This window comes from Colletotrichum graminicola (genome assembly GCF_000149035.1).
Source record: "Colletotrichum graminicola M1.001 genomic scaffold supercont1.50, whole genome shotgun sequence".
Lineage (NCBI taxonomy): Eukaryota > Fungi > Ascomycota > Sordariomycetes > Glomerellales > Glomerellaceae > Colletotrichum > Colletotrichum graminicola.
Genome location: NW_007361054.1, coordinates 195,274 through 222,921, shown reverse-complemented (window position 1 = coordinate 222,921; position 27,648 = coordinate 195,274). Strand labels below are relative to the sequence as shown.

The 27,648-nt window shown below is 51.8% G+C and overlaps 9 protein-coding genes across 9 annotated transcripts; 3 read left to right on the top strand and 6 right to left on the bottom strand.

Annotated features, from left to right (window-relative positions):
• Positions 1–926: 926 nt before the first annotated feature.
• GLRG_09613 (ribonuclease) lies at positions 927–1,425 on the top strand (the record flags this gene model as incomplete). The annotated part of the gene is made up of 2 exons (XM_008100298.1): positions 927–1,206; positions 1,313–1,425. 2 exons carry the CDS (start codon positions 927–929, stop codon positions 1,423–1,425), a joined length of 393 nt encoding a protein of 130 aa, XP_008098489.1.
• Positions 1,426–1,730: 305 nt separating this feature from the next.
• On the bottom strand, positions 1,731–3,905 carry GLRG_09612 (major facilitator superfamily transporter; the record flags this gene model as incomplete). The annotated part of the gene is made up of 12 exons (XM_008100297.1): positions 1,731–1,919; positions 1,990–2,090; positions 2,159–2,336; positions 2,394–2,476; positions 2,541–2,591; positions 2,644–2,768; positions 2,830–2,913; positions 2,969–3,172; positions 3,233–3,339; positions 3,402–3,517; positions 3,580–3,702; positions 3,755–3,905. The coding sequence occupies 12 exons, from the start codon at positions 3,903–3,905 to the stop codon at positions 1,731–1,733; spliced, it is 1,512 nt and encodes a 503-aa protein (XP_008098488.1).
• A 1,478-nt stretch (positions 3,906–5,383) lies between these two features.
• Positions 5,384–7,932, bottom strand: GLRG_09611 (OPT family small oligopeptide transporter; the record flags this gene model as incomplete). The annotated part of the gene is made up of 5 exons (XM_008100296.1): positions 5,384–5,514; positions 5,575–6,533; positions 6,587–6,942; positions 6,996–7,583; positions 7,648–7,932. The coding sequence occupies 5 exons, from the start codon at positions 7,930–7,932 to the stop codon at positions 5,384–5,386; spliced, it is 2,319 nt and encodes a 772-aa protein (XP_008098487.1).
• A 2,396-nt stretch (positions 7,933–10,328) lies between these two features.
• GLRG_09610 (phosphate transporter) lies at positions 10,329–12,243 on the bottom strand (the record flags this gene model as incomplete). Its single annotated transcript, XM_008100295.1, has 4 exons — positions 10,329–10,531; positions 10,589–11,903; positions 11,966–12,111; positions 12,168–12,243. The coding sequence occupies 4 exons, from the start codon at positions 12,241–12,243 to the stop codon at positions 10,329–10,331; spliced, it is 1,740 nt and encodes a 579-aa protein (XP_008098486.1).
• Positions 12,244–16,995: 4,752 nt separating this feature from the next.
• GLRG_09609 (uncharacterized protein) lies at positions 16,996–17,286 on the top strand (the record flags this gene model as incomplete). The annotated part of the gene is made up of 1 exon (XM_008100294.1): positions 16,996–17,286. The coding sequence occupies one exon, from the start codon at positions 16,996–16,998 to the stop codon at positions 17,284–17,286; it is 291 nt and encodes a 96-aa protein (XP_008098485.1).
• A 287-nt stretch (positions 17,287–17,573) lies between these two features.
• Positions 17,574–18,551, bottom strand: GLRG_09608 (uncharacterized protein; the record flags this gene model as incomplete). The annotated part of the gene is made up of 2 exons (XM_008100293.1): positions 17,574–18,461; positions 18,519–18,551. The coding sequence occupies 2 exons, from the start codon at positions 18,549–18,551 to the stop codon at positions 17,574–17,576; spliced, it is 921 nt and encodes a 306-aa protein (XP_008098484.1).
• A 370-nt stretch (positions 18,552–18,921) lies between these two features.
• Positions 18,922–19,812, bottom strand: GLRG_09607 (uncharacterized protein; the record flags this gene model as incomplete). Its single annotated transcript, XM_008100292.1, has 3 exons — positions 18,922–19,304; positions 19,382–19,471; positions 19,554–19,812. 3 exons carry the CDS (start codon positions 19,810–19,812, stop codon positions 18,922–18,924), a joined length of 732 nt encoding a protein of 243 aa, XP_008098483.1.
• An 882-nt stretch (positions 19,813–20,694) lies between these two features.
• On the bottom strand, positions 20,695–22,459 carry GLRG_09606 (uncharacterized protein; the record flags this gene model as incomplete). The annotated part of the gene is made up of 5 exons (XM_008100291.1): positions 20,695–21,112; positions 21,165–21,896; positions 21,954–22,125; positions 22,189–22,306; positions 22,367–22,459. 5 exons carry the CDS (start codon positions 22,457–22,459, stop codon positions 20,695–20,697), a joined length of 1,533 nt encoding a protein of 510 aa, XP_008098482.1.
• Positions 22,460–24,844: 2,385 nt separating this feature from the next.
• On the top strand, positions 24,845–27,357 carry GLRG_09605 (uncharacterized protein; the record flags this gene model as incomplete). Its single annotated transcript, XM_008100290.1, has 7 exons — positions 24,845–25,008; positions 25,063–25,231; positions 25,305–25,733; positions 25,813–25,906; positions 25,976–26,055; positions 26,129–26,339; positions 26,405–27,357. 7 exons carry the CDS (start codon positions 24,845–24,847, stop codon positions 27,355–27,357), a joined length of 2,100 nt encoding a protein of 699 aa, XP_008098481.1.
• Positions 27,358–27,648: the final 291 nt, after the last annotated feature.

The window sequence follows — 27,648 nt, the reverse complement described above, 5'->3', positions numbered from 1 at the left end:
CTGCGATGAGATGAGCACATCTCGGTTGAGCTGTAGCCCCCATCGAGAAGGTAACACGCCAGCTAGCCTGTAAACTCTGCCATGGGCGCTTAAAAATTGATAAGCAGCTTCCCTCTACGATCCCGAGACGCCTTGTCAAAGCAGCAGGCAGACCCCCGTGGCACAATGATAGGAGGGGCGCGAACACTTCAAACCCACAACGAGGTTAAACCCTTTTCGACAGCTGCTTAAGGGAGAGGTGGATCGGAGGTCCACAGGGACCAAAAGGTGCGCTCCAATGCGGGGATTATGGATGGGAGACACGGGGAAGACTTCCTCACCCGGCTTGGGATGCTTCTCAACTCCTCATATCCGCCAAGGGTTGGGGTGGTTGGGGGTTGCAATGCCGTCGGTAGATGCGCCTGACTAGCGCACGACATCCATGTCGCAACCGTCGCTCACGTGGCCTTGTTGCTGTCGGATGCTACCGTGTAACTTGGCCCAGATACGTGAGTATACAGTAGCAGATGCTAATTAGCTGAGAGGGTGGAACACGTATGAGTCGGCAAACACGGCCGAAACCCGTGGCTTTCTGTCTTCCAGCCAACCACGGCCGCGTTCCTGGCCATGCGCGATAACATCCTGATAGACACCTTCCGCTTTGAGGACCAGCGATCGACAAGTGTGCTCGGCGATAGTGTTACCGCTTACCCTTAGGACCTGTCCTTTGCTTGACCATTGAGTGCCGTTGCATCGCAACAAATCTGCCCGCCTTAGCAACCGACAGTTTATTTTCGGTCTCGCGGACTAGTATAAGATGATGAGGTTTCCGCGATGGAAACGGTCCTTGGGAGACGCTCTTCAGGCCCAATCACCCCAGCCTCGCCTCGCAACCTGTCACCCGCACCCTCACCGAAGCGTCCTCCGCTCACCTAGGTAGTCCCAAGATGCAGCTCTCTCTCGTCCTCGTCTCCTTGTTTGCCCTCGCGGCCCAGGCCGTCCCCACGGAGCTCCTCCAGAAGCGCTCCACCACCTGCGGAAGCACCACCTACAGCACCGCCCAGGTCAACGCCGCCTCCAACGCCGCCTGCAACTACGTCCAGTCCGACACCGTCGCCGGCAGCTCCACCTACCCCCACCGCTACAACAACTACGAGGGCTTCGACTTCGACGTCAGCGGCCCGTGGTACGAGTTCCCTATCAAGACCCAGGGCGTCTATACCGGAGGTGAGTACCCGATCGACTCTGCGCGACCCTGGCGGTAACGTGTCGTGCCAACGCACGTCCCGTGAGCCTCAGGCGGTGGTAGAATCGCAACTGACTGTGCTTCCAGGCTCTCCCGGTGCCGACCGTGTTGTCATCAACGCTGATTGCCAACTGGCTGGCCAGATCACTCACACCGGCGCCAGCGGCAACGATTTTGTCGGATGTTCCGGTACCTCGTAAGGGATGGGATCGGCGATGGCGATGGTGCTGGGAAGGCTTGGAGGAACTGTACATAGATAATGGAAGTGGATGACAGTATTTACTAACAATCGGTCCGATTTCCTTCTGAGGTGGTACGGGATTCCTGCCCCGGGGACACGGCTATACACATTTTGCTTCTATGTCAATAGAACCTTGGCTAATCTGTCAATATTGGGACTAATACAGTAACGTTTTGTTTAATCCTTTGTTATTTTTGTTTTTAATCCTTTGGCCTTGGAACACGAAGACAGGGAAAAGCTGGCACAAGTAAAACTCCGCAAGTTCTACTTCTTTAGAATCTGCTGCCTCACGAGATCCTGATTGTAGAAGTGACGGATTGCGAAAACGGTCACCGCTGCCGCGGCTCCAAAGCCTGCTGTGATGTAATTACCAGAGACGATATATGGCTGGAGATTGGCCGGGAACGTGAAAATTGGGACCCAGGCGGTGAAGATGTACGCAAACGCGTTCATCTGAGAGCAAGATGCAAGTCAGCTTTCGATGAGTCAAAAGAGTGAAGAAGAGTGTCTTTGAAGTACTGACCAAGGCGGACACGTACGCTCGCTTCTCAGGGTCGTGGCGGTTTGCTTCGTTCACCCAGGTCCAAGTAAGACCTGCACAGGTCCCAGAGAGTGCGGTCAGATCTATTAAGAGCCAAAGTCGTCAGTCTTTCAAATTTCCGTGCCACGTAGCATGTAAGTGAAAGGCCTACAATACAAAGTCCAGCGAGTCGCAATGTTCGGAGGATGGACCGGTGTGGCGGCTAGTGCGGCCGGGAAGATGATAGCCATCATGCTAGCAAATAGCATGCCTGGCCATCTTGCTGAGCCTGGCAGGCTATCCGAGATCCAAGAATTGACGAGAGTACAGACAATCATGATGATATTGATCTGAAAACAATGAGCTTCGTTCACTTTTCAACTCGCAGCATAGTAACCTCAACCTACACCCAGTGGAATGATGTTTATCTCGGCCACTGAGAATACGGGCGATTTGCCTGGTACATTGTAACTCTTGACCCAGAATATCACTATAGATTCTTAGCAGCTGATGTTGAACAGTAACCAAAAGCCACATCTGAGACGTCGACTTACTTGAACCCCCAGACTGGCCCAGTTGCGAGGCAAATGCAAAGAATAGTGGAACTATACAACTGTTAGACTCTGGAAGACATGATTACACATTTATGGTACTCACAAAGATACACGTGCCATGTGGTGTGCCAGCGTTGGATGTCTTTCCATTTGAAGAGACCAGTGAGGGGCTTGATCTCAGTGGGCATCCTGGCGCGGGCCAACTCAACTTCTTTCTCCGTGAAGATCCTGAACCAAAAGAAGATTGCGTCAGTGATATCGAACCACAGAAAGCTCCGATGAAACTTACCAATTGGCTTTCGCGCGCGAAGGTAGCTGGGGCATTGCAAACGCTGTCCAGATTGCGCAGGGAAGCGAGATGCAGCCACAGACACTGTTCTCAGTCAGTCAGCCCTGCCTCGGATGGACTAAGACTGCTGCGGCCTTACATGTACATCCATCGCCAACCAGGCAGGCCATTGGCTCCGTCAAGACCGGCATGCACAGCCGCCATGAGGAAGCCTGAAAAGAGAGGGCCGACAGAGGTAAAGATTTGGATCAACGTATTGCGTCGAGCCAGCTCGTGGGGCTTGTAGTAGCTGGAGCACACGTACATCACGGCTGGGAAGTGACCAGCCTCGAACAGACCAACACTGCACCATGGTTAGATGAGAGGGGAAGGGAGAAGATCCATATCAAACAGAAAGCCATACAAAAAACGGAACACATAAAGCTGTTTCACATCTTTGACCGCAGCAGTGGCGAAGGTGAAGACAGTCCAGGCAAACTCGAGGAACGCAATGTAAAGCGGCGCATTAACCTGTCTGATCAGCACAGCCGAGAATCAAGCACACGCTGCACACAGGTCGGCTAGCGACTTACTCGAGTGAGCAAAAGATTAGACGGAACCTGGCCAAAAACATATGCAGCGCTCCATATGGCGTTTGCGTAGTTCAGCTCCTTTCCGTAAAGCGAAAGATCTTCTTTCATGCCGCTGTCTTGGAGTTGTCAACACAGAATCGGCCATTTATGGTTTCAGTTACCCACAGTCTCTACTTACTAAAGGCATTGGTGATATTGACCTGGTCAAGGTAGCGACACATCACGCCCAGGGCGGATGCTGAAACAAGCGTAAGGTCGAGTTTCGTGAGGAATCGCGCTTCGTCTTTTGGAACATCAAGGGCTTGATAGGTCAGCTACAGATATTATCAGACCAAGGATATTCCTAGACTTACTCGACCAGAAGTATGATCTCCAAGTCCTCTTTGGCTCTGTATATGCATCTGCATCATTCTCATACTGCCCTTGGACCCCCACGTGCACTTCGGGATCCTTTTCACCAAAGACAACACCATGTTCCGGCTGAATTCCCTTAGTTTCTGACATGATATCCAAACGGGAGTCGAGGAGGTGGGAAATGTAATAGGATCTTACCACCTGGAAGCCGGGTGACTGGTGGGTTTATCTACCACCTCTTAGGCATATCTCTTCATCCATTCAAAGCCGCACAGTCGCAGAAATCGGACTGTGAATGGTGTCGTCTTAGGCGGGTCTCATGGCGACATACACCTTACCTTAGGTTGATGTTGACGCTAGTCCTGCCGAACGCTCTCTGTACAAGCACGCATTGGATCCTGGGGAGAGGCTAGTCGGCGAGGAGAGAATGCAGCTGGCCCAAAGACGACTTATCAATCCCGGTATTTAGCCAGAGATGTCAAACTATCGATAGCTCGGTAATCTTGTGAGCGGAGAGAAGACGCCATACATTCAATGACCAATGATACCGCGAGCTGACGTGCATTTCATGATGACGTGCTGGTGGTGGCGGCCAGACTCCACTTCTGAATGGCATCCTCCAGTTCCTTTCCAAAGACCACGAAAGAAGAGAAAGGTGTGAGTGATCGTTTACCATCTGCTTGACTTATCAAGCAGAGGGCATTCCTGCTCGTTCATATCGCTCTGCAGGCATACAAAACAGGTTGAAGACATCGCGATGTATTCTATCAGGGTTTCTTAGTACCACTTTATTGTTAGCGGTAGATTCATCTTCAAATTTGGAAGTAATCATCCTGCTCTTGGGATTATGCGCCACTTTATCAAGCTCTTGATCACACACGATCATGATCCGATGTCAACGCGGGGAGGTGGCTCCCACCATGTTTGTTCCCCGGATGGTGAGCGTGCCTGTTTAAACGGCAAGGAGTTCCAAGATAAAACAAGGTGGTCCAAAAGTGGATAGATTTGGAAATGGGGCGTTGCTGACTCCCATGTAAATAACAAGCGCCATGAAACTAATCAGTTTTCGGAGCATCGCGCAAAGAGAGATTAGCCCAACGAGTAAGATGGAGCCACAGCCGTGCTCTGATGATACCACTCGAACGTCAATGGCAATTTGTCGCGCAAAAACCACGCCGTTAATCGCACGCAGCAGTTAACGCCTTATGTCATCTCGTGATACCTCTGATCGCGCGAGAGTCATTCAGTTGTTTGCCCTCGATTGTGACAGCATAAGAATCTTGGGAGTCTCTACTCCTCTGGTAAGCTTTAGCTTTATCTTGAATAGTGCAAGTATTTGTTCTGATTGGAGTTAACAGTCACCTCTGATCAGGGGAAGCATCTTGTGTTGCCTGGGTAGGTATTGGTATTTGTATCAGAATCACCGCACTGCACAGGTTCCTATTTACCCTACACGTTTCCAGTATTACATAGGGGTTCAACAGCGGAATTAGTTACTACATTTTCCAAACCCAAAAGACCTACACCATTCTGCGAGGAATCGTCAGTCGTGATCCGACCGACCTTAACCCAAGCTTTTCCTCTTGATGTTAACTTCAGGACCTCGCGATGAACAGCCCTTGCGCAGATCATGACCAAGTGCCATTCGCAGGCCCAAAATAGCCGACCGACGGCATCTGCAACCAAGGCAAACCCTGGCCGTCCGCGGTGTTCTGCCAGACGGTGTTGCCCCACCAGTTGGGGAACTGCACGTTCGGGCCTAAAGACATGAGAGTCAGTCACCGAGAGCATTGTTTTGGATCTGTCTCAAGTCACTCACCATAAGTAACCGCGAAGAAGATGACGATACCGCTGATTGCGAGGCCGGTGTCCAATGCCGCAGCCAGAACGTAGTTGTACTTGCTCCACCAGGCATAGAACTTGCGGTAGATGATTTTGTTGAAGACCAAGTTCACAATGTACCAAGAGGAGTAGTTGATACCTGTGGCAGGGGGTACGTTGTACGTTCCGACGAAGATGAGCGGCCAGTTGATCTTGCGGATGAGCTCCGAGCCTGTCCTCTTGTAGATGAGGTACGTGATGGGCGGCAGGATGAGGCCGATCCAGAAGAAATGCAGCAGGCCGGAGTAGATGCCACCGACGGAATACAGACGCGCAGGGCCAACGAGACCCCAGATGACCGAGGAGGAGAACACGGTGCGGCCGTTGGGGCAAGAGAAACCGTTGGGCTGGTCCGTTGTACAAATGTTGCTGATGTTACCTAACATCCACAGCGTGACACCGGTCTGCGTTAGTGCGCCAAGGATCGTAGCTAGGCCTTGTGCGAAGAAGAGAGTCGTGGGCGGAATCTTCAAGTAGTGCCCGAGCTTCATGTCCGCTGCGAAGTACAGACCCTGGCCGACGACGTCTGTAGACAAGATTTTGAATAGCATGTTGGCAACTGGTTTGCCCTGAAACATGTAACCTCCAATGAACTCAGAGAGGACGTTCAGCTGATTAGCATTGACGTTGGTGACACCTTGGATCATGCCGCAAGGGATCATGTACAAGGCTGGAATGATGAAGGCGAGGATAACTCCCCACCATGGCAATGCGGTGTCGTAGCCCTCCGCGGTGCCGACGCTCATGCCGAACACAACGAGGAGGATGACGGCCCACCACCACCATTTGACCGACTTGTAGGACTTCATCAGTCGGGCATGGATATCGAGCTTGAGCGTACCCCTCATGGCGCGCTTAATCTCATCGAAGTGGAAGAAGTAGACGTGCGACAGGACACTGTGACCCGTGTGTAAGTAAACGGGCTAGACTTTGTCATGGGCAAGAATTACCTAGTGATGGACGCAAAGGACAATCCGTACACGAACGCGAATGTCGCAGGCAGGTACGGAGGCGAGTACGCGGCGTATTTCTGCTGGTCGAACTCGTTGTTGGTCAGGATCTTGGTCACGTTGTACGCAGTGCCGAAGCGGTCGTAGACATCCGCTGTGCAGAAGGGCATGTAGGACGTGAACCAGGTGTTGGTGTAGTAAATGGCCGGCGTGACGATCCAGAAAAACACGGCGAAGCCGGCAAAGACGTTCAGAGCAGCCCAGTGAGGGCTCAAGAGGGGGTTCGAGTTGTACGCGATCATTGACCAGTCGAAGGTCAGAGGGAAGAGACCAAGTCCCGATACCATACCAAATAACTCGGAATGTTAATAGCCTTCTCACACGTATAGAAAGGTTCGAATTTACACACCTGGTTTACTACGAGGTTGTTGGGCGCGATCCAGCAGATCCAGGTGAAGTAGCTCAGCCCCGTCCAGATGAGGCCTGGGAACCAGTACCAAACGAAAGAGCACCCGCCGACAACCATGAAGAACTTGATACGAGTGATGCGCCAGCCATCGGCAACCGCGTTGGCTCTCGAGTGGAGAGTGCTGAGCAGGGCGATGTTGCTGAGCACGCCGGGCCAGATCATGCTCGCGGGCCTGACGAGCCAGGGGATGGCAAGCCCGGCGACGGCGTATCCGCTGAGCTGACAGCAAAGCACCACCAGAACTGACATGCCGGGCGGGACGGTGAAACCGTACAGCCTTGCGGCCTGGATCAGGTTCGTCGCGTCGGCGGAACCGAAACCGAAGGACACATTCGACATGATGGTCACGAGGGCGTGCTCCTTGATGTTGAAGTGACGATCGGGGTTGAACCGGCTGATGGGTAAGATCTTGGCCATCGCGACGCCGATCGGGAACGCAAGCAGTTCCGCGACGAGAGCCACAATGTGGACTCCCGGGTAGCGCAGCGAGAAGAACTGATTGACACCTGCACCCAGGAAGACGAAGATCTTGTCCGAGTCAGCTGGCGAACATCGACGCTACTCGGATGAAGGGAGGTGCGCGCATGCATACAATACCAAGAAACCAGGCTCGGAACGTGTTGACCGGAAGCGCAGTATCGTCAGTTTCCGGCACGACCGCCCTCACCTGCGGGAAGGGCGAGGTGTCGGCTTCGTAGTCTCCCTCGCGCTCATCTTCGAGGACCCGACCCATGTCGACCTCCAGCTCCGTGAGATGCCCATTCTCAAGCTCGAAATCTTGGCCGTGGGTGTTGCGCGCTGTCTTGATGTCGTGCGTCGCCGACTTGTCAGAGTCGACGTCCTCGCGCGGCGGCGTGCGGCTGATGTCGGCTGCCATACTGGTGGTATTGGAGCTTGGCATTGGCGCGGGAGCAAGCAACAGCTAGAGCAGCCAAGGCGGCAGCGCCCGGCGCGGCATGTCGTCGTTGTTATATTTGGCTCGGCGCGGCGGACGCGTGTGCCTCGGTCTCGCTTTCTGTACCTGGATCTGCCCGGGCACCGTTCATTCGAGATACCCAGGTACTGACTAGGGTGCTGAGGAACTTTGACAAAGGTTCCTGGAGATAAAGGATCCTTGAATCATCGCGAACCCCGATTGTGTCCCCTAGAAAACCAATTTCTGACCGCGAATCACGGAAATGGCCAATCGAGTTGCTCCGCGTTATCTTGGGTTTATCTGGTGCTGCGGGGAACTCATGTCTGCTTCTGTCAGGCTATCAGGGATCCCTTAGGACCGGGTCCGGCACGGCGGTTGATAGAGGGTTCGGAAAACCCAGAAACGTTTGCCGCAATTCCGAGAACGGACTTCTCGTACGATAAGAGACAGGCCACTACCTAGCACAGTCATCACGGGTCGTCACTTTTATTCTACTTGTGTCTATCCAGGCTAGAGCTATCTTTTTTGATCTTGTCACGGGGTGACATAAGGCGTCGATTCCTGCCGGAAATCAATGGTGTCGTTTTTGTGTGACAAATGTGCACTGGGGCTACATGGCTGAACATTGAGTGATTTTGGTTAATATGCCGAGATGCCTTACCGCTCAACGCTCGTGCCAGCAGCTTGACCAGCGCGCCGTTATTGAGCAGATGTGGTGAGCCGCAGGGTATGCTGGAAAGAGTGCACAGTAGTTGTCCAACCTAGAATCTACATATGAGACGATGCCGGGTAGAAGTAAGTACCTACACGTAAAGTGGTCTGGGTTAGTGGCGAGCCACATTTGTGCCGATTACGACTGGTACTAGCCACACGAAGCTATTCCAGCAAGTCTCCTAGCAGTAGTTGTACTATACCAGCGATAGCCGGTGGTATAGCGGTAGGTGGAAGGCATGCCGGCGGTTTGGCTGGGGAAAGTTCGATATCACAGGAGCATTGACCAACGTCGAAGGAGTGACAGATGGTTGGGATATGGTGGTTAATTTCAATTATCATGCGTCAGGAAAAAAAGATAGAAGCTATCGCGGGAGGGGCGAGATATCCACTGCTCAAGTGGACCTCGTGGGTGGTGGTGGGTATTCTCGGAGATAAACCCCATATGGGTGATAACTACATGTAGCGAGCGGTTCCTGGCATGGCGGCAGAAACGTCTCTGAGTGAACAACTGTTTTGCTGAAAATATCATGGCAGACAGCAGACAGGAGCCCCAAAGTTCTTGGTTGCTAATACCATTATTAGAGACTTGGTGTGTCTACAGGTACCACTTGAGGCTTATCTGTTGGACGGTATAGTCTTGTCGAAAAAAGACGACGGATCTCGAAATCCATTCTGGCGTTGAGGGAGTCGCAAAGCACGACGCACTGTTGGTTGGGTATTTTTAACCTTTGGACGGACATGTCAAGATCCGCACTACTGGCGCATTCCACAAGCAAACAGGTAGGTGACCTCTTTACGGTACCTTGGAGCTTTATACTCTAACCTTTTATATTTTTATGACGACATAACTCAAGTCGTCAGCACTTTATAGTCGGCCCTGTGTAAACCCGAGTTTGTAACTTAAAGTTAAAGCAACTGAGAATCAGAATAACCTTTACTCGTCCGCTAGAGTGGCACAGACCACACAGCAGACTCGTTTCTCACATAAGTCGAGTCTGTTGTGTGGGTTACTCCACTCTAACGCACGGGTACCAGCCATCCTTGTAAAGACACTCAATAAAAAAAGTTTCTCTGTCTTGAGATTGCCGTCTGAAGGTGGCTATACATTATGACATGCATTGATAACACATGGAGATGCCACCATTTGACTTCCCGATCCAGCGGCATGTTCGATGCTGTCAGCTCGTGATTCTTTCCATTTTTTCCATTTACCTGACCACATCTGCGTTCGAGATGCAGCCCCCTTTCAGCGTAGGTCTCTCACAGAAGACTTCATGGTGGTAACATTGAAGTTTCTTCCTTTTGTACTTCTACAAACAGTTGAACGCCCAGCCACCATGCGACTGTAGCAATCTCTGAAACGACAGTCAGCTGGACCCTTGCACTTATTTACCTCTGATACCCACGCCCAACATTGTCACAGGTGGCTCGTGTTTTTGATAGTGCAGTTGATTAGTTGCTACGTTAAAAATAACGGTATGAGTATTGGTCTATAAAACAAAAAGTAACCATGCACCATTTTCGTGTGGAACGACTCCGAAAAGCCCCGTCCCGGGTACACAAACTGTACGACAGAGGTCAGGCAGGGAGGAATGGGTATGGCGAAAGATTCATCAAGCGGAAAAAACAAAAGAGCGTGTTTCCTAATTGGACATACCCCAGCGGGGGGCGTTGACGATGACACCGGCCAAACAACCGGAGATGATACCGGCCGTGGGGAGAGTGATGATCCAGCCCATGTAGATCCATGCAACCATACGCCAGTTGATGGAGCGCCAGGTACCGGAGCAGAGTCCGACACCGACAGTGGCACCAGTGATGCATTGAGTGGTGGAGACGGGGAGCTCTGTTTTGAGGGATTAGCGGCAGGATAACAGCCATGATCACAGGGCGGAGAACGTACTAAGGCGGGTGGCCAGAATGATCGTAACAGCGGCACCCAGCTCCATGGAGAAACCACGGGCAGGGGAATGAAGAGTCAAACGGTTGCCGAGGTTGCGCATAATGTTGTAGCCGTAGGTCCAGATACCGAGGGCGATACCGGCACCGCCGAAGCAGAGAATCCAGATAGGAACCTCAGACTTGCTGCCGGACAGGACGCCCGTGTTCCAGATCTGGAAGATGGTAGCGTAAGGGCCGATAGCATTGGCGACGTCGTTGGCGCCGTGCGTGAAGGAAGCTGTGCATGCGGTCATGATTTGCATGAAGGAGTACAGATATTCGGCCTTGTTGTCGTAGTGCTCGACGCGGGCGTGCATTTCCTCCAGGTCGCCGGTAAGGACGCTCTCCTTCTTCTGCATGTTGATGATGTCCTGGTCGACACCTGAGAGGAAAGCCTTTTTGAGCATCCAGAAAAGGACGGAGCGGCTGAACCAGGCCCCCTCGGGGCGGGGACCGACGATGGACTTGTGAGCGTAGTCATTGTTACGGGGAGTCGTTGTCGCGGAGCCGGCAGATTCCTGGACGACCTTAGTCTCACCGTCGCCAGAGCCGGACTCAACATCGTTGCTGTGGGTCTGAGCAACACCGCTGCTGCGGGCAGCTTCGAGCTCTTCCTTGGTCATGTGGCCGGCGTAGAAATCACGGATACCTCCGGTCGCGCCCTCGGGCTGAACGGGGGGTTCGGGGCGCCTGAGCAGGAGAGGGCCGAAAATGATGTGGTACCAGCGCAGTTCCCAGTCATTCTTGACGACAATGCGGTACAACCAAGGGACGAGGAAGATGGTGACTAAAAGACCCCAGGCCGCACCAACACCGATAATCATACCAGCCGTCTCGGCGTCGCTGAAGGTAACCTTGATGGAGCCGCCCTTCCAGACGATCAACATAGTCAGGAGAGAGGCCGTTATTCCGAAGTAGAAGGGCACGGAGATTAGACCCTTCATGACGGGGTTTTGGCGCAACATGATAGCGAACTTTGTAATGGAGAAGATGATGGCGCCAAATACTCCAGAGAGACCGGGGGCAATGATCCACGCGAGGAAGACGGAAACAACACCAGAGTCGATGCTGCCGCTCTCGGAAACCCAGTGGATGTTCTCAGCACCGATGAGGGCGACACCCATGCCGATGACACCGCCCATGATGGAGTGGGTGGTGGAGACGGGGAGGCCAATCCTGGTGCAGATAGTGAGGTAGATGGCGGAGGCGGTAACGGCACAGCACATTCCGAGCATGAGGAGAGCCGGGTCGTTCTCGAAGAGTTCGATGTCGACAATCTAGGGGGGGATGTAGGTCAGCGGACGATCTTACGACGACCTGATTGGGGCTTCCTACTAACCTTGGTACGGATAGTGTCTGCAACGCGAGCGCCAACACCGACGGAACCGGCAAACTCGAGGACGGAACCTAGAAACATGGCATGGATGTAGGAGATGGATCGGGACGAGACCGAAGTGGCCCAGGAGTTGGCAACATCGTTGGCACCTGAAAGGTTAATACCCCTAAGGACTGAGGATGCAGCAAGACTTGTGGGCACATACCAATGTTCCACGCATCGAGGAACGCAAAGATGGTACCGATGGCGAAGATGTAATCATACTGATGGAGGACCGCCATCTTGTTGGTATCCGGCACCAGGGTGCTGAGAGTCGATTTGATAGAGGTTTATGGTGACTCAACAAGTGTTGGAATGAAAAGCTCAAGCGCTCTAAGTCTGTGTAGACTTGAGGAGGAAGAGATGGAAGACCCTCTTGTTGGCGCGGAAGGCAAGGCCGGGTAGGTATGATGTTTGAGACGTCGACATGGAAGCAGGACAAAGACGATTGGGAAGTTGCAAAGGATATATACCAGATGGGAGGGGCGACCAAGACCACATGTCGGCCCACCCGAGGCCACCACCCTGCGAAGATGCACATGTCCCGCCCTCGCGTCTGGCCACATCGGTGGCCAGGAAGAATTATCTTGCTGGGCGTCGTTCCCTGGGTAGGTGTGGGCAAAATTGGGGAAGCCAAACATTGGCAGAGGCTGGGCAAGACATTGGTTCCCAAGGGCAGGCAGGCAAGATTCTGCAAAGCGCAGATGCGTATGACAAGGATGCTCGCTCCATGCCCTCATCTGCTAACTCGACGAACCCAACCATGTACCTCGATCAAGTTCACACACGGGTGCCTCCCTATGGTGCCATGGCTCTGGCGCAGCCGTCCGAAGAGCATTTAACCCGTTTGGGAACAGTTCGACGGGAAGCTTGGACGACGTTGATGATTCTTGAAGACGGCCTAGATCAGTCAATCGGGGGGTTGTGCTGATGAGGGAAGCTGTAGACCAGCCATTGCGGTCCCATGGGTCAGGTCATCTCGTGCTTGACAGGCTCTGGACATCGCATCGTCTCCCACAATGAGAGCTGACTTCGTGCCTGGCTCAGATATTGGGTGTTCGAATCCACAAGCCTGAATGAACTAGGCAAAATACTGCGGCACGGCGCATGAGTGTGGGGGCGTTATCGATGGCAGGAACCCGATACCATAGGTCAAGTAGCTGAAGACCGGGCTGCTTGGAGGTTGCTCGGTATGGGGCTGGAGGAAACAGGCAAAAAAGGCTGAGATGCGAGAGTAGGAGCATCAAAAAGACGTGGCCTGGCTCTTCCCACGTGCCATGGATGGACTGGCGTGCTTGATGGGGCGGTAAAGTAACGAGCTCGTGCACCCTGGGGTTCACCAACAGGCTAATGGTTGAGGATAGAGCCGATATCTTCGATTTCCACTTTGATCTCCAGACGCCGGGGCCCCTAGGGGCTGTGGGTGTTGTGTAAACTTTAGCAGTGTCCAACCGTGGCATAAGACGAGGGCAACGAAGACAAGGACGACGAATGGGTGTATGGCGTTGTGAGAAACACCAACCGACTTCTGGAGGGAGATTTCGACTTTGAGCTCCGTACTTGCCTGCCTAAGTTGTACGTAGTTCCTTCCTGCAAATCCATAGCTGATACCTATCCGTACTCCGAGAGACGAGGAAGGAAGTCGGAAAGGCGCCTTCCCCAAAGGAGCGACCGAGCCACCGTAGCCGACTTGGCGCGCATCAAGCGCCAAGCGCTCTTGTCTATGGCAGGAGCACTAGCCGATCACCCTCAGGGAAAGTGTGGCCCCGCTGCAGTCCTCTGCGACTGCCGAATCACGCCCGCCAATTCCACCACGTGTTGGTCTCCGCCCCTTCGTGTGGATGTGTGGGATGGATTCTTCCCGCCGCATCTCCCCGGACGTCTTTCTGTCTCGACATCGCAATCGAGTCGCCGACGCCTTCGTTCTCCCAATGGTTCGAGTTCCTATAAATCGTGCTGCCTCCGCCAAGCGGCCAAGCGGCCAAGAACTCTGATGCTTCCCTCTAGTTTCGCTCCACCTGCTCGAACCCAACCGTCGAATGTCAACGCCACCAGACTCTGACCACACCCTCGTTGAGGCTCCTTTTTCCCGTTTGCTGAGCTCCGCCTTATTCGTCTCTCGACCCATACTAACACACCAGAAACCTCTCATAATATTTTCCCGATCCAGCTACATCCCCGGTTTCCTCCCTATCCGGTCAATCGACCGCCCTCTTCCTCGCGTTAACCACGAAAGGCTGACTGACAACTTTTCCCACGAGCTATGCCCTGCCTGCATTGCCGTTACTGCGCCTACCCGGGCCTACACTTGGGATGACCCTGACCAGTCCCTCTACGGGATCACCGAATTGTCCCTGTGAGCCACGTACCGTCACCCCGGTAATGGCTGCCACCTCCATCAAGAAGCCCAAGCAATCACCAAGCCGATTTGTACATTCTCCGTTGGCGAATCACGTCCCCCCTCCGAAGCCCGTGTTTCTTATCCGCAGACCAGGGCTGCCAAAGCCTGCTTCTTCAGCCGTGCGCTCTTGCATCGATGCGTCTTGTCTCTACCAGCGCCAGCGCCGTCCGAGTACCTCATATGCCCGTCTCCTTGGCCAGGAGCCTTTCTTGGCCAACCGCTACGAGAATATTGACGACACGATTCGACTCGACGTTTGCCCAACATGGAATCTCGCTTTAGGGCCGGCGGCATGGGAGCTAGCCGAAAGATTCTCAGCATCATATTTGCCTTGCCCCAAACAGTTGGTTCATGGACTCTCTGGCTCAGATGAGCCTCGCGGATCCACATCTCACTCACACTGCCGCATTGGTAAATCTCATCAGTTCTTCTCGGTGTCCCAATCTCTTGTCACTGCCAAGTGGCTAGACGCTTGTCCTGGAGTCTAGTAAATCAAGATTTCGCCGCATCCATCATTTGCCCGGGAGTAGCCAACAGGTAGTACCACGCTCTCATCAGGGCAACCTAGGTCCTGAGGACAATTCCAGGCTGCCACATCGGCAAGCAAATCCTTTCGTCAACGGCGGCAATGGCTGCCTTTCCTGCGGGTGATTGGCAGTCCAGCATCCTAAGACTGTCCATGTCGGTGTCCATCACGGCTAGGCTGTCTTGTCGTCAGGTCTTGGCTTTCCAGCTGGGTGAAACTACTGACGAGGGTTCAAGTTGGATAAAAAGGGCTCAGAGTCTCTTGAAGATATCCTTCATCGCACGTGGTCGATACCATTGTCCTAGAGGTTGGAGTTCTCTCCCCCAGGCAGCATTTCTCCGATATATTTTGTCAAAGGAACGGACAAACGTGGAGTTGGAAGTTCTCAGAGAGGACAGGAAACAACAACTTTTTGGAATTGGGATGATCTCCCACCTTAGGGGTAATGCTTATGATTATTCCTTTTTTTCTGTCTATGCGATTGTGTTCACGAGGACTCAAAAACTCACCCTAAGGAACCAATTCTATAGATTCTGCCCACACCTTGCAATGCTTTCTTCCCAGTCGTACCTTGGTGTTCCGCATTTCTATCGAGTATGAAAAGAAGCAAGAATCGCTTTGCCATACATGGCATTCTTGCGTCAGGGATCATACGAATGCTGTCAACCGCAGCTCCTGGATCGATTCAATAGGCCAATGGATAATATGGCCCGGCCGAACGTTTCAACTCGACGGTTCCCCCATGATGTTAGACTGTAGCCTGGCAGGATGCTCGGTTAGTTCATTGTTCGGCGCCGCTTGGGCGCTCGTTGCCTCTAGTTATCGAAATTTTAGGTGGCGAAAGCCACGTCGTCTGTACTACGAAGGCTTGATCACAAGTAAGGATCATGCAGCTGATTATGATGTACTTTGTAACCTTGGCAACGTAGATCCCTCAGTATGTTCCCGTGGTGATTCCGATGTCGACTTTATGAACTTTCTCGCCCAGCCACTGTAAGGTCACCATGCTCCTTGGTTGGGCATGCAGAGCCAGATGTGTATTACCCTTCGCCACTTGTGCGGAGCTAAGGATCTACTTGGTGGAACCATTGTGTTCTAGCTGGCATCGACAGCGCATGCGTCAGCCTTCAACTTTTGCGGGTAACACACGGCCCAATCTTGGTAGGTAATCCTCCACCCGAATGTCGTCCGGGCCACTCTCTGCTTTGCGTTGGCTGAGAATGTAATTTGCGTTGTGGCAGCACAAACAGGACAGACTCTACGGCGTTCAGTTCCGCAATTTTACTACGATCATTGCCTCTCGGAGATGTCCCTGTGGAGTGGGCGTCTGTCAAATTAGCAACTCGGCGATATCTTCTCGGTAACAGCTTCCTCTGAGTGGAGCGGCATCCACCGGTAGACGACAGAACCAATTCGAATCTATGCGAGCTCCTAAACATACACACAATGACTAAACGTTACTGGGCTACAGACGGTAGATCTAATATTTGCTTGGGTATGCCGCGGATGCTTCCAGTTGAGTGCGAAAGTTAGTGTTGCACTCATAAACCTATTCATTCTTGGCAGAATGCATCAAGGGAGGACTGTAGACAGTATGGGCATCACAACTGTCCTCCCTTACACTAGTACAAGGAAGAAACAGCAAAGCGCGTACATCCAAAGATAGCTACGAAGCCGGACCCCACTCAGAGCAACCATTCAAGCAGAGATCATCAACATGATTCATCCTGTCGGGGTCCATAGAATCCTTTCAGTGGTTTAGAAATCCTTCGGAATGACTTCACCGAGGTCTCAGTAGCTTTCATGGGAGAATAGGTGGCCGCCATTGTAACTTGAACAGTATAAAAATCAGTCCTCATGCCTCTCTACAAGATGAATGTTTAGTCCATCTCACACACAATCATCACACAGATACAACACTGCCATCAGCTCTCTTTCACAGGACTCATACAACCCACTACTCATATCTTCAAGTATATCTGCCATTTCTTTTCTTTTCCCTTTTCCCTTTTGACGAATAAAAGGAAAAACTGACGCTCTTCGACAGCTGACCTCACCCCCGCCAAAATGAAGACCACCTTTACCTCCGTCTTCGCCGCGACCGCCGCCCTGGCCTCTACCGCGAGCGCTTTCTCCATTACCAACTGCGTCACCGGGCAGTACAAGAACTTTGGCGAGGCCGGTAACAAGAAGTGCCAGAACTTCAACGCCGGCAACTCCCTCACCTACGACAGCAACAAGGGCCTGACCTTGAGGGCCTTCCAGGGCACCGACTGTCAGGGCGCGTCGTTCACGACCACTGTTCAAAACGCTTGCCAGGGTGCTCCTTTCACCGTGCTTTCTGTCATTGCCAACTAAGCGGATGTTTGGATTATATAGCCAAGGCATAAGAGCCAGGGGGAATGTTTTCTGAGCCTCGTGTGTTGAGGATGAAAAGGGTGTTGTATATAGAGATCTCGGTTGAGAGTTGGTTGGTAAGGAGGGACTCGGCTGTGTTTCGTTGCTTCTCAATAGTCATACTACGCCCTGAATTCAACGCATCAACCATAATCGTTGTCTCCCCAGAAACATGGACCAATCATGAACTTCCATAAAAAGTTGTAAAATCTACCATCGATTTCAGCCTAGAGGCTGTTTAAAGACCTTCAGCTAAGCGATTTCTTCAAGTTGTCCATAAGCGCCACTTCACTTTCACCCCACCCAGGCTCGACTTTGTCTCCAAAGTCGGATCCATAGCGGTTATCCTCGTCCAACAGGGCGACGGTAGAAAGAGCCGCATAAGCTTTTGAGTTCAGCCTGTCCTCAACACCCATCTCGGTATCCTTTTGCCATATGGCGCGAGCCCTACTCTCAAATCCGTCGAAAGGCACATCGAGTACTTCCCAACCCGTAAACCCCAGTTTATGGACCGTGGAAATAAGCTGGTTGGTCGATACGGTGTGACTGGCGAAATAGGCCGGTCGGTTGCGATAGTTCTCGTGGTCGCTCAAAACAGCGACAAGTGCCTCGCCGTTGAGAGCGTGCCGACTCATGCTGCACTTCTGATCGCCCGAGCCGTAACGCGTGATGGTGCGATTCGCCTTGTTGATCCAGAATATGCCCTTCTCAATGGTCCAGTCGTACCAAGGACCGGTCACGATGGCCGTCCAGGTCAGCTTCCCGTCAGACTCGGCAACTACACGTTCAAGCTCCTGCTGAGCTGCCAGCTTCGGGTTGAAGATGAAGATGTCTTTCGCGTTGGGATGGAACGTGTTGCCGCTGAAATCAGGCGTGGTGATGTGTCTTACCCCCGCGGCGAGGATAGCTTTCAGAATACGGGCCTGATGAGTTGCTCCAGCGGGGTTGAAGGCTTCGACGACGGCGTCGTGGTTACTGAATGCCTCTGTGAGTGCTGCGACATCCGTGTAATCGGCCGTTTTGACAACCACACCAGGAAAGACTGCGGCTTTGCTACCGGGGCGGCTGACGCATGTAACCTCGAAACCGGCTTTCAGCAAAGCTGGTACAAGGGCTTCTCCCAAAGCACCGGTACCCTGGATGGCTCATTAGCGAGATCGCTGTGCTATTCAGCAGCCGAGACTTTGACTTACCCCAAGGATAGCGACTTTCTTGATCGGATGCATGTTCGCTGCGGAGATAGAACACACTGACTATACGGCATCAACTGGACACTCCTTGTGTCGTGCTCTCCATGCTTTATAATTTAGGTCGTGATTACTGGAATCGCTTGCTTCTCAGACCGTAGCTTATTCTTGATAACGTTATGGGCTGGTTCCCCGCAACCAACGCCTCTGAAATCAATTGAGGAGCCCACATCGCATCACTGCTGACGAATATGCTACAGAATCCTGGGATAATAACGTTATCATCGACAACTTTTCCAACATATATCATGTATTCAATGCTCATGCTAAGCTATGTTCTCTGCCACGAATCAATTCTTCTCCATTCGGTGATTATGCGACTACAAAGCCATCAAACACCCAGGTGTTCTCAAAATAGTCTCACTGTAGACAAGTTGACGACATCCTCTGGGCTCTTGGCATTAACCCGGTTGCCCTTGATGTCAGTCCGGCCCAAAAGCTTCTCGTATAATGGCGAGAAGCTTTCGGAGGTTGTGATATGAAAGCCATTCCAGTTCTGGTAACCCCCTTCGACTTCGACCTGGACGCGATAGGCAAGGTAGACCTCGTTGAAGCGGACATTTGTATTCTCAGTCTGGCGGGCGGCGGCAATTGCGAAGCTGAATAGAGCACCTTGCGTCACGGCTGGGGCCACACGCTCCCCGAGATCGCCCTGAGAGCCGGTACAAACAGTCCAGGTGCTGTTTTCAAAGCCCTGTTCGAGGAGATACGGGATGGTGGCGCGGTATGCGTCTGTTAGGGTATGTGGTCAGCTGCCTGAATCTTCTTCCTACCGCAGAATACGAGGTAATATTGTTCCAGTTACTCACAGACATATGCTTCAAAATTGACTTTCAAAACTTCGCGTAACGCAGCGGCCTCAAGTTCGAGAATTGGCGTGTCCCAGTAGATGCCTCCAGCTAAAACCCGAATCAGCCTAATCCACGGGGCGGAATAGTCGCTTTGAAAATCCAGAAGAGGAGGCGCAGGGAATCTACTTACACGACGCCCATACATGCTGGAAGCTGGGTAGCTTTCCGGCACGGACTTGATCGACAAGGTGTTGAAGAGAGTCCTCCGACGTGGGATCAGCCTGCGCAATCGTGATTCCGTCACTGGTGCCTGCGTATTTGTAGATCTTCTCTGCGTTGGCCTTGTCGCGGACGACAGCAATGACCTGGCGGTTGGAACGCAAGGCGGCAATAATGGCAGACACACCAATGTTGCCAGAGGCACCAAACACCAGAACGGTCTCCTGCATGGTGGGTTAATGTGCGTAGGTTGTTTCTGAGATAAGGTGATTCACTTTGAATGTTTTGCCTGCTTTTTGTCTTGAAGCCTTTCGGAAGTGGCATTGGAATTAGCTGTTACTTATGCATCTCTCGACCATGAGCCGTCTTTCTCGTTGACCTACTCCTCCGCTCCACATCTATTCGAGGCGTACCCGGAGGCCAACAGGTATGCGGTATCATTTGCAACTCCTAAACCACTTGCGAACCCAAGATCATTCGGACTCGGGCGGACATTCGAGATTGGGCCGAGTCCGAAGACATGCCGCTGATCCTCAAGGCCGTTGGCGATTCTTCGTTGGCTCTTGACTCCAGTTCCTTCGACGGCAGGTTGCTCACGTAACCCAGACTGAATTATCAATCAATCGGCATCGACCCACATGGGCTTTCAACTTCAAGCCAAAATGGGACGCTCCGTTATTTTTGATTGGGTTATCCTTGAGCCGGTGCTGTATCGGAAGTGCTTCTCCGGTATTTTCCATCCAGAAAAGTCCGTGTCCATCCGGGCTCACCACAAAATCGCCGGAGGCCAGAAAACTATTCTAAGTCTCAGTATCGCAGCAGAAAACAAACTACACAGATCAAGACCGCTGCCTAAACATTAAAAAGCCCCGCAGCAGATCAAAAAAACGAGACAGCGCGAAGCGTGCAATCAGATTAACCATGTGGTTATGGACGGCTCGCGTGCCATTTGGTGTAATAACTACAGGCGCTCTGTGTACCTGGCTTGTTAGATGAAGCTTATGTTATGTGACCAAACCCTCACGCAGCAAGCGACAAACATCTACTTTCTCCTCTGCTACGAAAAAGATGATGTGACGCCTATGCATCCTTCTTTAAATCTGCACACCCATTTAGTTGTGCTCCACATCTACTTTTGCCTTCTCCTCTGAGGTCGACGTCTTATTCAAATCTTTCTCAGGCCTAACGCCACTGATTCTCATGGCCTTGGTCATCTCCTTTGCGACCTTGACCGGGTTGCGACCAGATGTGAAGAATTCGTCAATTTCCTCTAATCCGAAGTTGCTGGTTTCTGGGTAGAAATAGTAAATTACGGGAACAAAGACGAAGTTGGTGACCATGAAAATCAGATACGCCTTCCATTGGAGACGGTTGATAATGACTGGGGTGATCATGACGACGAAAAAGTTCCACAGCCAATTGGAACTTATACCAACAGCCGTCCCGCGAGTTCGAGCGTGGAGCGGGAGGATCTCGGGGACGACGACCCACGGAACGCAGTTCATACCCATTCCGAAAATCAGATTATACCTTTGTTCACGGTCAGTCCTCAGCCGAGAGAGGCTTGCGAGCGGCCACTTACAGAAAGAAAAATGCTACCGAAGCCGAAGCGCAAACTTGACCGTTTGCGAGCCCGACTCGAGATAAGAGCACCGAAATCATGAACATGCAGAAGCCAAGCCCAGCACTTCCCCACATCATAGTTTTGCGGCGGCCCATTCGATCCAACGCAAGAGCTGGCAGTATGGAGCCGAACATGAACATCATCTGCACGCAACCCCCGATGATCTGGGCCAGGTGGGCTGTCATACCGACATTCTGCACCAGCACTGATGGGATGTAGTAAACAACCAGGTTGATGCCTCCTATTTGGTTCATAAACTGTGCACCCCATGCCAGAAGAACACGATGGCCGGTTTTAAGGCGGTCGTTCCTGAAGATGCTGATCCAAGAGGACGATTTGTCCTCTATAGCGTCTAGCTCGATGGCATGGTGTATTGCGAGGACTTCTGCTCGGATGTACTCGTCGGTAGGTTCTTTGTCGAAGACGTCACAGAGAACATGAACTGCCTCCTGCTCGCGGCCGTGCTTGAATAGCCATCGAGGGGATTCCGGCAGGGCAAAAACCAACACAATGACGACGAGCGCGAAGACAATTTGAAAGGCTAGGGGAAGCCGCCACGCAATAGGGCCGCCGACGTATGACATGCCGAAATCGAACCAGTATGCGAAAACGATTCCGACGCCCACGAAAAGTGTCTCGGCAGACACCAGTCGGCCCCGGTACTTTCGATCACACAGTTCAGACTGATACCTACGAAGAAATTTGTGAGCACTTTGTTGGGGATATGAGAGGTGGATTTTAACTTACATCGGAACAGTTGAGGTCTTCATACCAGTGCCGAAGCCCGTGACGATACGTCCAATTACTAGGTGAGGGACAGTGTATGCCGTTGCTTGCAGCGTGGCACCAACAATCACGAGCGCCATGGCGGTCCAGATCGTCTTTCGACGGCCGAGCTTCTCGCCAAAGGCGAAGTTCACTGGGGTTCCGAGGCATTAGCGCGAATGCCAGCCTTGTGAGTTGGAAGTGGAAATCGTCTTACGAACGCAACCGAAGAGGCATCCCAAGTTGTAACACGACACAATGATACCAGTTTCTGAGTCAGACGGATGATCGAATTGGTTCAGCCAGTCTTCCATCTGGAGGATACCTCCAAAGACCTACTAGCATGTTAGTTGGATTCATCATGACGAATTCTTTTATGAGGGGAAGGGAGTTACGCCTTGATCATAGCCAAACAGCACAAATGCAATCAGACAGCATATCGTTACGCCAAACTGAAGGCTCTTGCCTCGACCGAGACTCAAAAACATGTTTAAGAGTTGTGTGCCTTAATCTCAACAAAAAAACAGTGTTAGAAGGCGTCAAATTGGTTTGTGCTGTCTCTCGTGGAGAGGGAAATGTTCCCATCAAGAACTTGGTTCAACTCCAGTACCTAATATGCTGACTGGATCGCATCTGGGTTTCGGGTTGAACCCCGCAAAATCGTAACTGATGGACCTCGACAATGCGGGGAAAGATAAAACAGGCAAATGTAGGCCCCACACGCTACACGCCGACTGGACCAATCCCTGGAGTACGTGGGTTGTTCCAACGTTTCAGCGACTCGAGGATGCCGGACAACTTGAATGACCGGGCATGGAACCAAGTTCCGGGCATGGTGGACCTGGGAAGCTGTCTGCTTATACTCATGCAAGCACAAGCACACCGACGCCGTGTGACTCGGTAGACAGGTGAGCGGGGAAGCTGACATCCAACTGCATGGTCGGGATATCCAGGGTCATATTGGACACTGGTCGAATACTGTGCATGATGTTCCTCGATCATCCTTTTGACAGTTATCTTCATCTTGCTATAAGCAATTGAATTTAATAATATATTAGTGCGACCTGGAGGTACTACAACCCGACTACCGACAGCCGATAGGGCAGATATGCGGTCATCAGATGCTGCCCAGGCCGGATGACGTTCCGGCGTTGAATGCTGTACGGTGAAAAGCACGGATGGTTTTCAGTCAGTCGATATTGTAAAGGAATCATTGGTTTTTCTTCCTTCTTCGTCCGATGTGGCCGGCTGACGTTGTTGGTTCCTCTGGTTGTTCTCCGGCAGTATATGCGTACCAATCATCGACGTGTTTATGTGGCACAACCTTCCCCGCATGTGAGGGTCCGAGGCTGGATAACCCGACCTGCATGTTGACCTCGGGCTAATGGATGCGACTACTATACCTCAGAAGACACAATTGCACGGCCAAGGATCAAATGGCGAAGGTGCTATTTGATAGCACCCAACATGCTGGAGTAGACTGGCGTGCCTGTGATATGAGTGGGCTGACGGGTGATGGATAACAACCCTTTGCGACTGACAACCAGCAAGCGGCAGTATATAGCCAGGCTTTTATAACGTGAATCGCGGGAAAACACTCACGCAGGTGTATTCGGCTGCTTCTTTTTACGGGACTGGCTCGGAAACGTTCATGTGAGCACGTACACTAGCGGAGAATAAGGGCTACATGTGCCCTTATATGAGGCATTGCGGAACCGAGAGGGATTGACTCAGCTCGGAAACCGACCATAGCAAGAAATCAACCCCGATAAACGAGTCCTTCATTCTTAGTGGCTTTCGGCGACGCCCTCACTACTGAAATTCTAGCCTGCTGAGCCAGTAAGAAGGGTAGAAAGCAACTGCCGAGTCGGTGGCTCCGACGTATTCCTCCCTCGGCCCCACAACGCGGGCCGCTCCGACTGCTTCGGTTAGTACTAGTGTCCTCAGCTCGACGCCCGAGCGCGGGTAGAATGCCGGCCATCATTTTGTGCCAAGTTGCCAGATGAGAACAGCTGTTCGAAGTCGTTGTGGAAGCCATACGATGATGTTCCGTTGAAGTAGCTAACTCAAGGGCACTGCAAAATTATCTTAATTGAGAAGTAGACACGTAGGCACACTGAATGATCCTGAATTCCCACTTAGCTCGATCTCGATGAGCATAATCTCAGTGCGTTATCAGCCCCCCTTGAGACCATCCCTGGTGTCTCGGTTATACGGGATCTGCGACGCCACTTACGCCGCGCTGTAGTTGTGGCTTTCCATTCATAATTGGTTAAAAATTCCCAAACCAGATTCAACCTTCCGACCCTTATCGTAATTCTGCTTCATCGGTTCGTAGGGTCAACAACCGAAAAGTGTCAATGTAATCTGTAGCGACCAGCCGACGCTCAAGTATCATCGAAATCTAGTTCAACACTCTGGAATCGGGATTTTTTTGTACTGCTGGCCAGTTTAGAAATGACTGTGAGATTGCCATGTAAGACAAAATTCTCACCAGAAGCTCCCCTTGGACGAGCTGTGAAAGTATATATTGTGGAGATCCCGCCTATAACTTCCAACTCTGGTATGCGTAGTTACAGACTACTCTGCATTGGAGATCTCTTCTCAACAAATCCCTACAAACATTCAAGACATAGCGAAATCCGTCAATGACGATCATTCAGCCCAGACTCCGCGTCATTCCTTTTAGGGAACCCTTGTATCAAGCGATCAGACGATAGTTTAGATACGGGTGGATCCCTTGGCAGAATCACAGGCCAGAACATTTTTCTTATTCGTACTTCGGATGGGCATCTCTTTAAAACGGCCATCCCTTGGGCATCGAATCTTTCATTTCTGTCCTGTCAATGTCAACTTTTGAAAGACTTCATACCATGGCCAACGCATCGACAGACGGCCCAACCTGGGTATCGCAAATGCAACTACCTGATTCTCAAACCGGTAGTACGCAGAAATTCGCAGACTGTGCCCACCGAGCGAACAAGACGACGAATAACAAACGAATCATTGCTTGCTGCGATGGAACATGGAACAATTCGTAAGGTCCAAGAGCTTGCTTGCACGGTTGAAATACTAAGCTGCATTTCAATAGTAACAAGATGGGGGGCATTCCAACTAATGTCGCTCGTATTTCGGCTGCAATCGCTCGTAAATGCTGTACCGGCATGCCACAAATCGTGTACTACACACGAGGAGCGGGCACAGACTCTTCCAAAGTTGGACAGTACCTTGGAGGCGTCTTGGGGAAGGGCGTAGTCCAAGTAAGCCCGTCCTTCATCACGACACGATGGTTCTCTCGCAAGTGCACAATTTTGACAAGGAACTCCTGTTTAGGATATTGCGGACACCTATCGCTTCATTTGCGACAACTATAACCCCGGAGACGAAATTGTCATTCTTGGCTTCTCCAGGGGTGCTTTCACTGCTCGTTCAGTCTCGGGGCTTGTGTGCAACATTGGGCTCCTGAACCGTGTGGGACTGTCACAATTCGGGGCAATTTTCCATGACTACCAGAACTTCGCCAACTGGAAGCCAGGCAAGAAGTTCAACAAGGATGATCACCTTGTGGGTTTCACTTTCTCCAATTTCGAGCGTCTTGAGATATTCAAGGCGGGCCCAGCAAGACGCAGCAACGCAGCCTTGGAAAAAGCGCTTGACGAGAGCAAGCGAGAAATCTTCAAATCCATGTTGGAATGTAAAGGAAGCAACGGTCAAACAAGGCTTCGGGATATGGCACAGATTTACAGGAAGGGACTTGTCGAGGTAAAACATTCCGCCCCGTGTCCTTCTGGCTTTTCTTCTCGTCCTTCAACTATGAATTTGCCTCTGACCAAACTACCAGCATGAGATGATCTTGTGCGAAAGAAAGTCACGGAAAGAAGGCGGCCGGATGGTCAATGAGTTTGTCCCCACAGAGGTCAGGGTCAAAGCAGTAGGTCAGTAAAACCGGGCACGGGATATTGATTCATTCGGGTTGTATCAACTGACAGACTCACGGCAATTAGGTGTATGGGACACGGTTGGAAGTCTCGGCTGGCCGAAGATGCCGTGGGAGAAGATTCGCAAAGATCGCAGCGCGGATGAGGTATGAATTCTGTCTCCACACCCTGTTCATGCTACGTCATCTTGTAGGAGTCAGGTATACTGACACTCATCAGCTTCGATTCGCAAGTCTTGATGTCCATCCAAAAGTTGACCACGCTTTCCATGCACTTGCTCTGGACGAGTGGCGGACGGCGTTCAAACCGACCCTGTGGGGAATGAAAGACAATACTACAACTCAGCTTCGACAAGTTTGGTTCCCCGGCAGCCACAGCAACGTTGGTGGGGGCTTTCCTGACCAGCAAATCGCATCAATTGCCATGGCCTGTATGTGTCTTCCTCCCAACCGAGACAGGTGTTATCAGTTGCATGCTGACCAGAGGACGATGCAGGGATGGCTGATCAGCTCACATCGATTGGCGTTGAGTTCAGCACCCCGGAGATGAAGCGTCTTTTTTACACGCTTGAGCCCGGCGTCAAACCGCGTGAGTGGGGTTTAGGGCAGATCACGAATCCTGATGCTACTACATCCATCCCAGACCAGGCATACAACGCGATCTGGTACCCATGGCAGAGACTCAAGGGTGAGAACACCGTTCTTGGCACCAGGACGCCCGGAAACTACAAGGAGGACGACAAAAAGACCTTGATTACGGATCCAAATGAGTTCATACACCCCTCAGTGCGTATTAGGTACCTCTACAAAGGATTGGGCCTCAATGACGAGGGTGAGTGGGAATGCGCGGCTTTGACAAAGAATGGATACACACTCGAGAAGACTACTGAGCCTCTTGAGCTCGGAGACCAGTACCCAAGAGGCCCGGTTGCCTCTACCTATGAGACTTTGAGTGGAAAAGTCTCCTCGGTCCATGGGGGTCATGCATTGGACACCCAATATCACAAAGACCACACGCTGGTTGTCCATCAAATGCCCTTCGAGAAGGACCTCTGCCTCCTTGACCAAGCCAAGAACCACTGGGTCTGGACCAAAGATGCCGGAAATGAAAAGAAGACCCTCCGAGAGGAGCGAATCGGCATGTGGGAACGTCTTTTCATCGACATCAACCACAAAATGGTTCAGAGACATAAGATTGACGAGAAGGCGGCAAAGACGGCGTCGAGCTCTGGTCAGTCCAAGAGATGGAGTTTGAAAGGATTGGTTTACGACGGGTACCAATTCGCCAAGGGTCGAGCTGGCAAGATGCTCAACCGCGCCTTTGACGCATTGGTTGGTCCATCAGCGAAGCCCATGCCTCTGGACTATCCTCTCAAACATGGGTATCACGACATGATCTCTTGGCAGCTTGGCGACACGACCAAGACCCGATCGAAGAACCCCTGGTAGGACTATCTGATCGAAGCCTTAGGGGCGGTGGCTGCGAAACATCGTATGGTTCCATATACTTTGAACGACGGAGGTGAAAGAATAAATTTAACGCACTAAAATACTTAAGACACACTTGAATCCATGTTCACTTGCGACAACAACAGCTAACTAGTGCTATTTCAAATGCAGCCACAGAATGGCCCATATACCCATTGCTAACATTGCGCCCATGTCCATTAAACCAACTTGCAACTTAACTGGTATTAGACGTTTCTATTGTCAATAAACCCAGATTCCGCAGCTAATTTC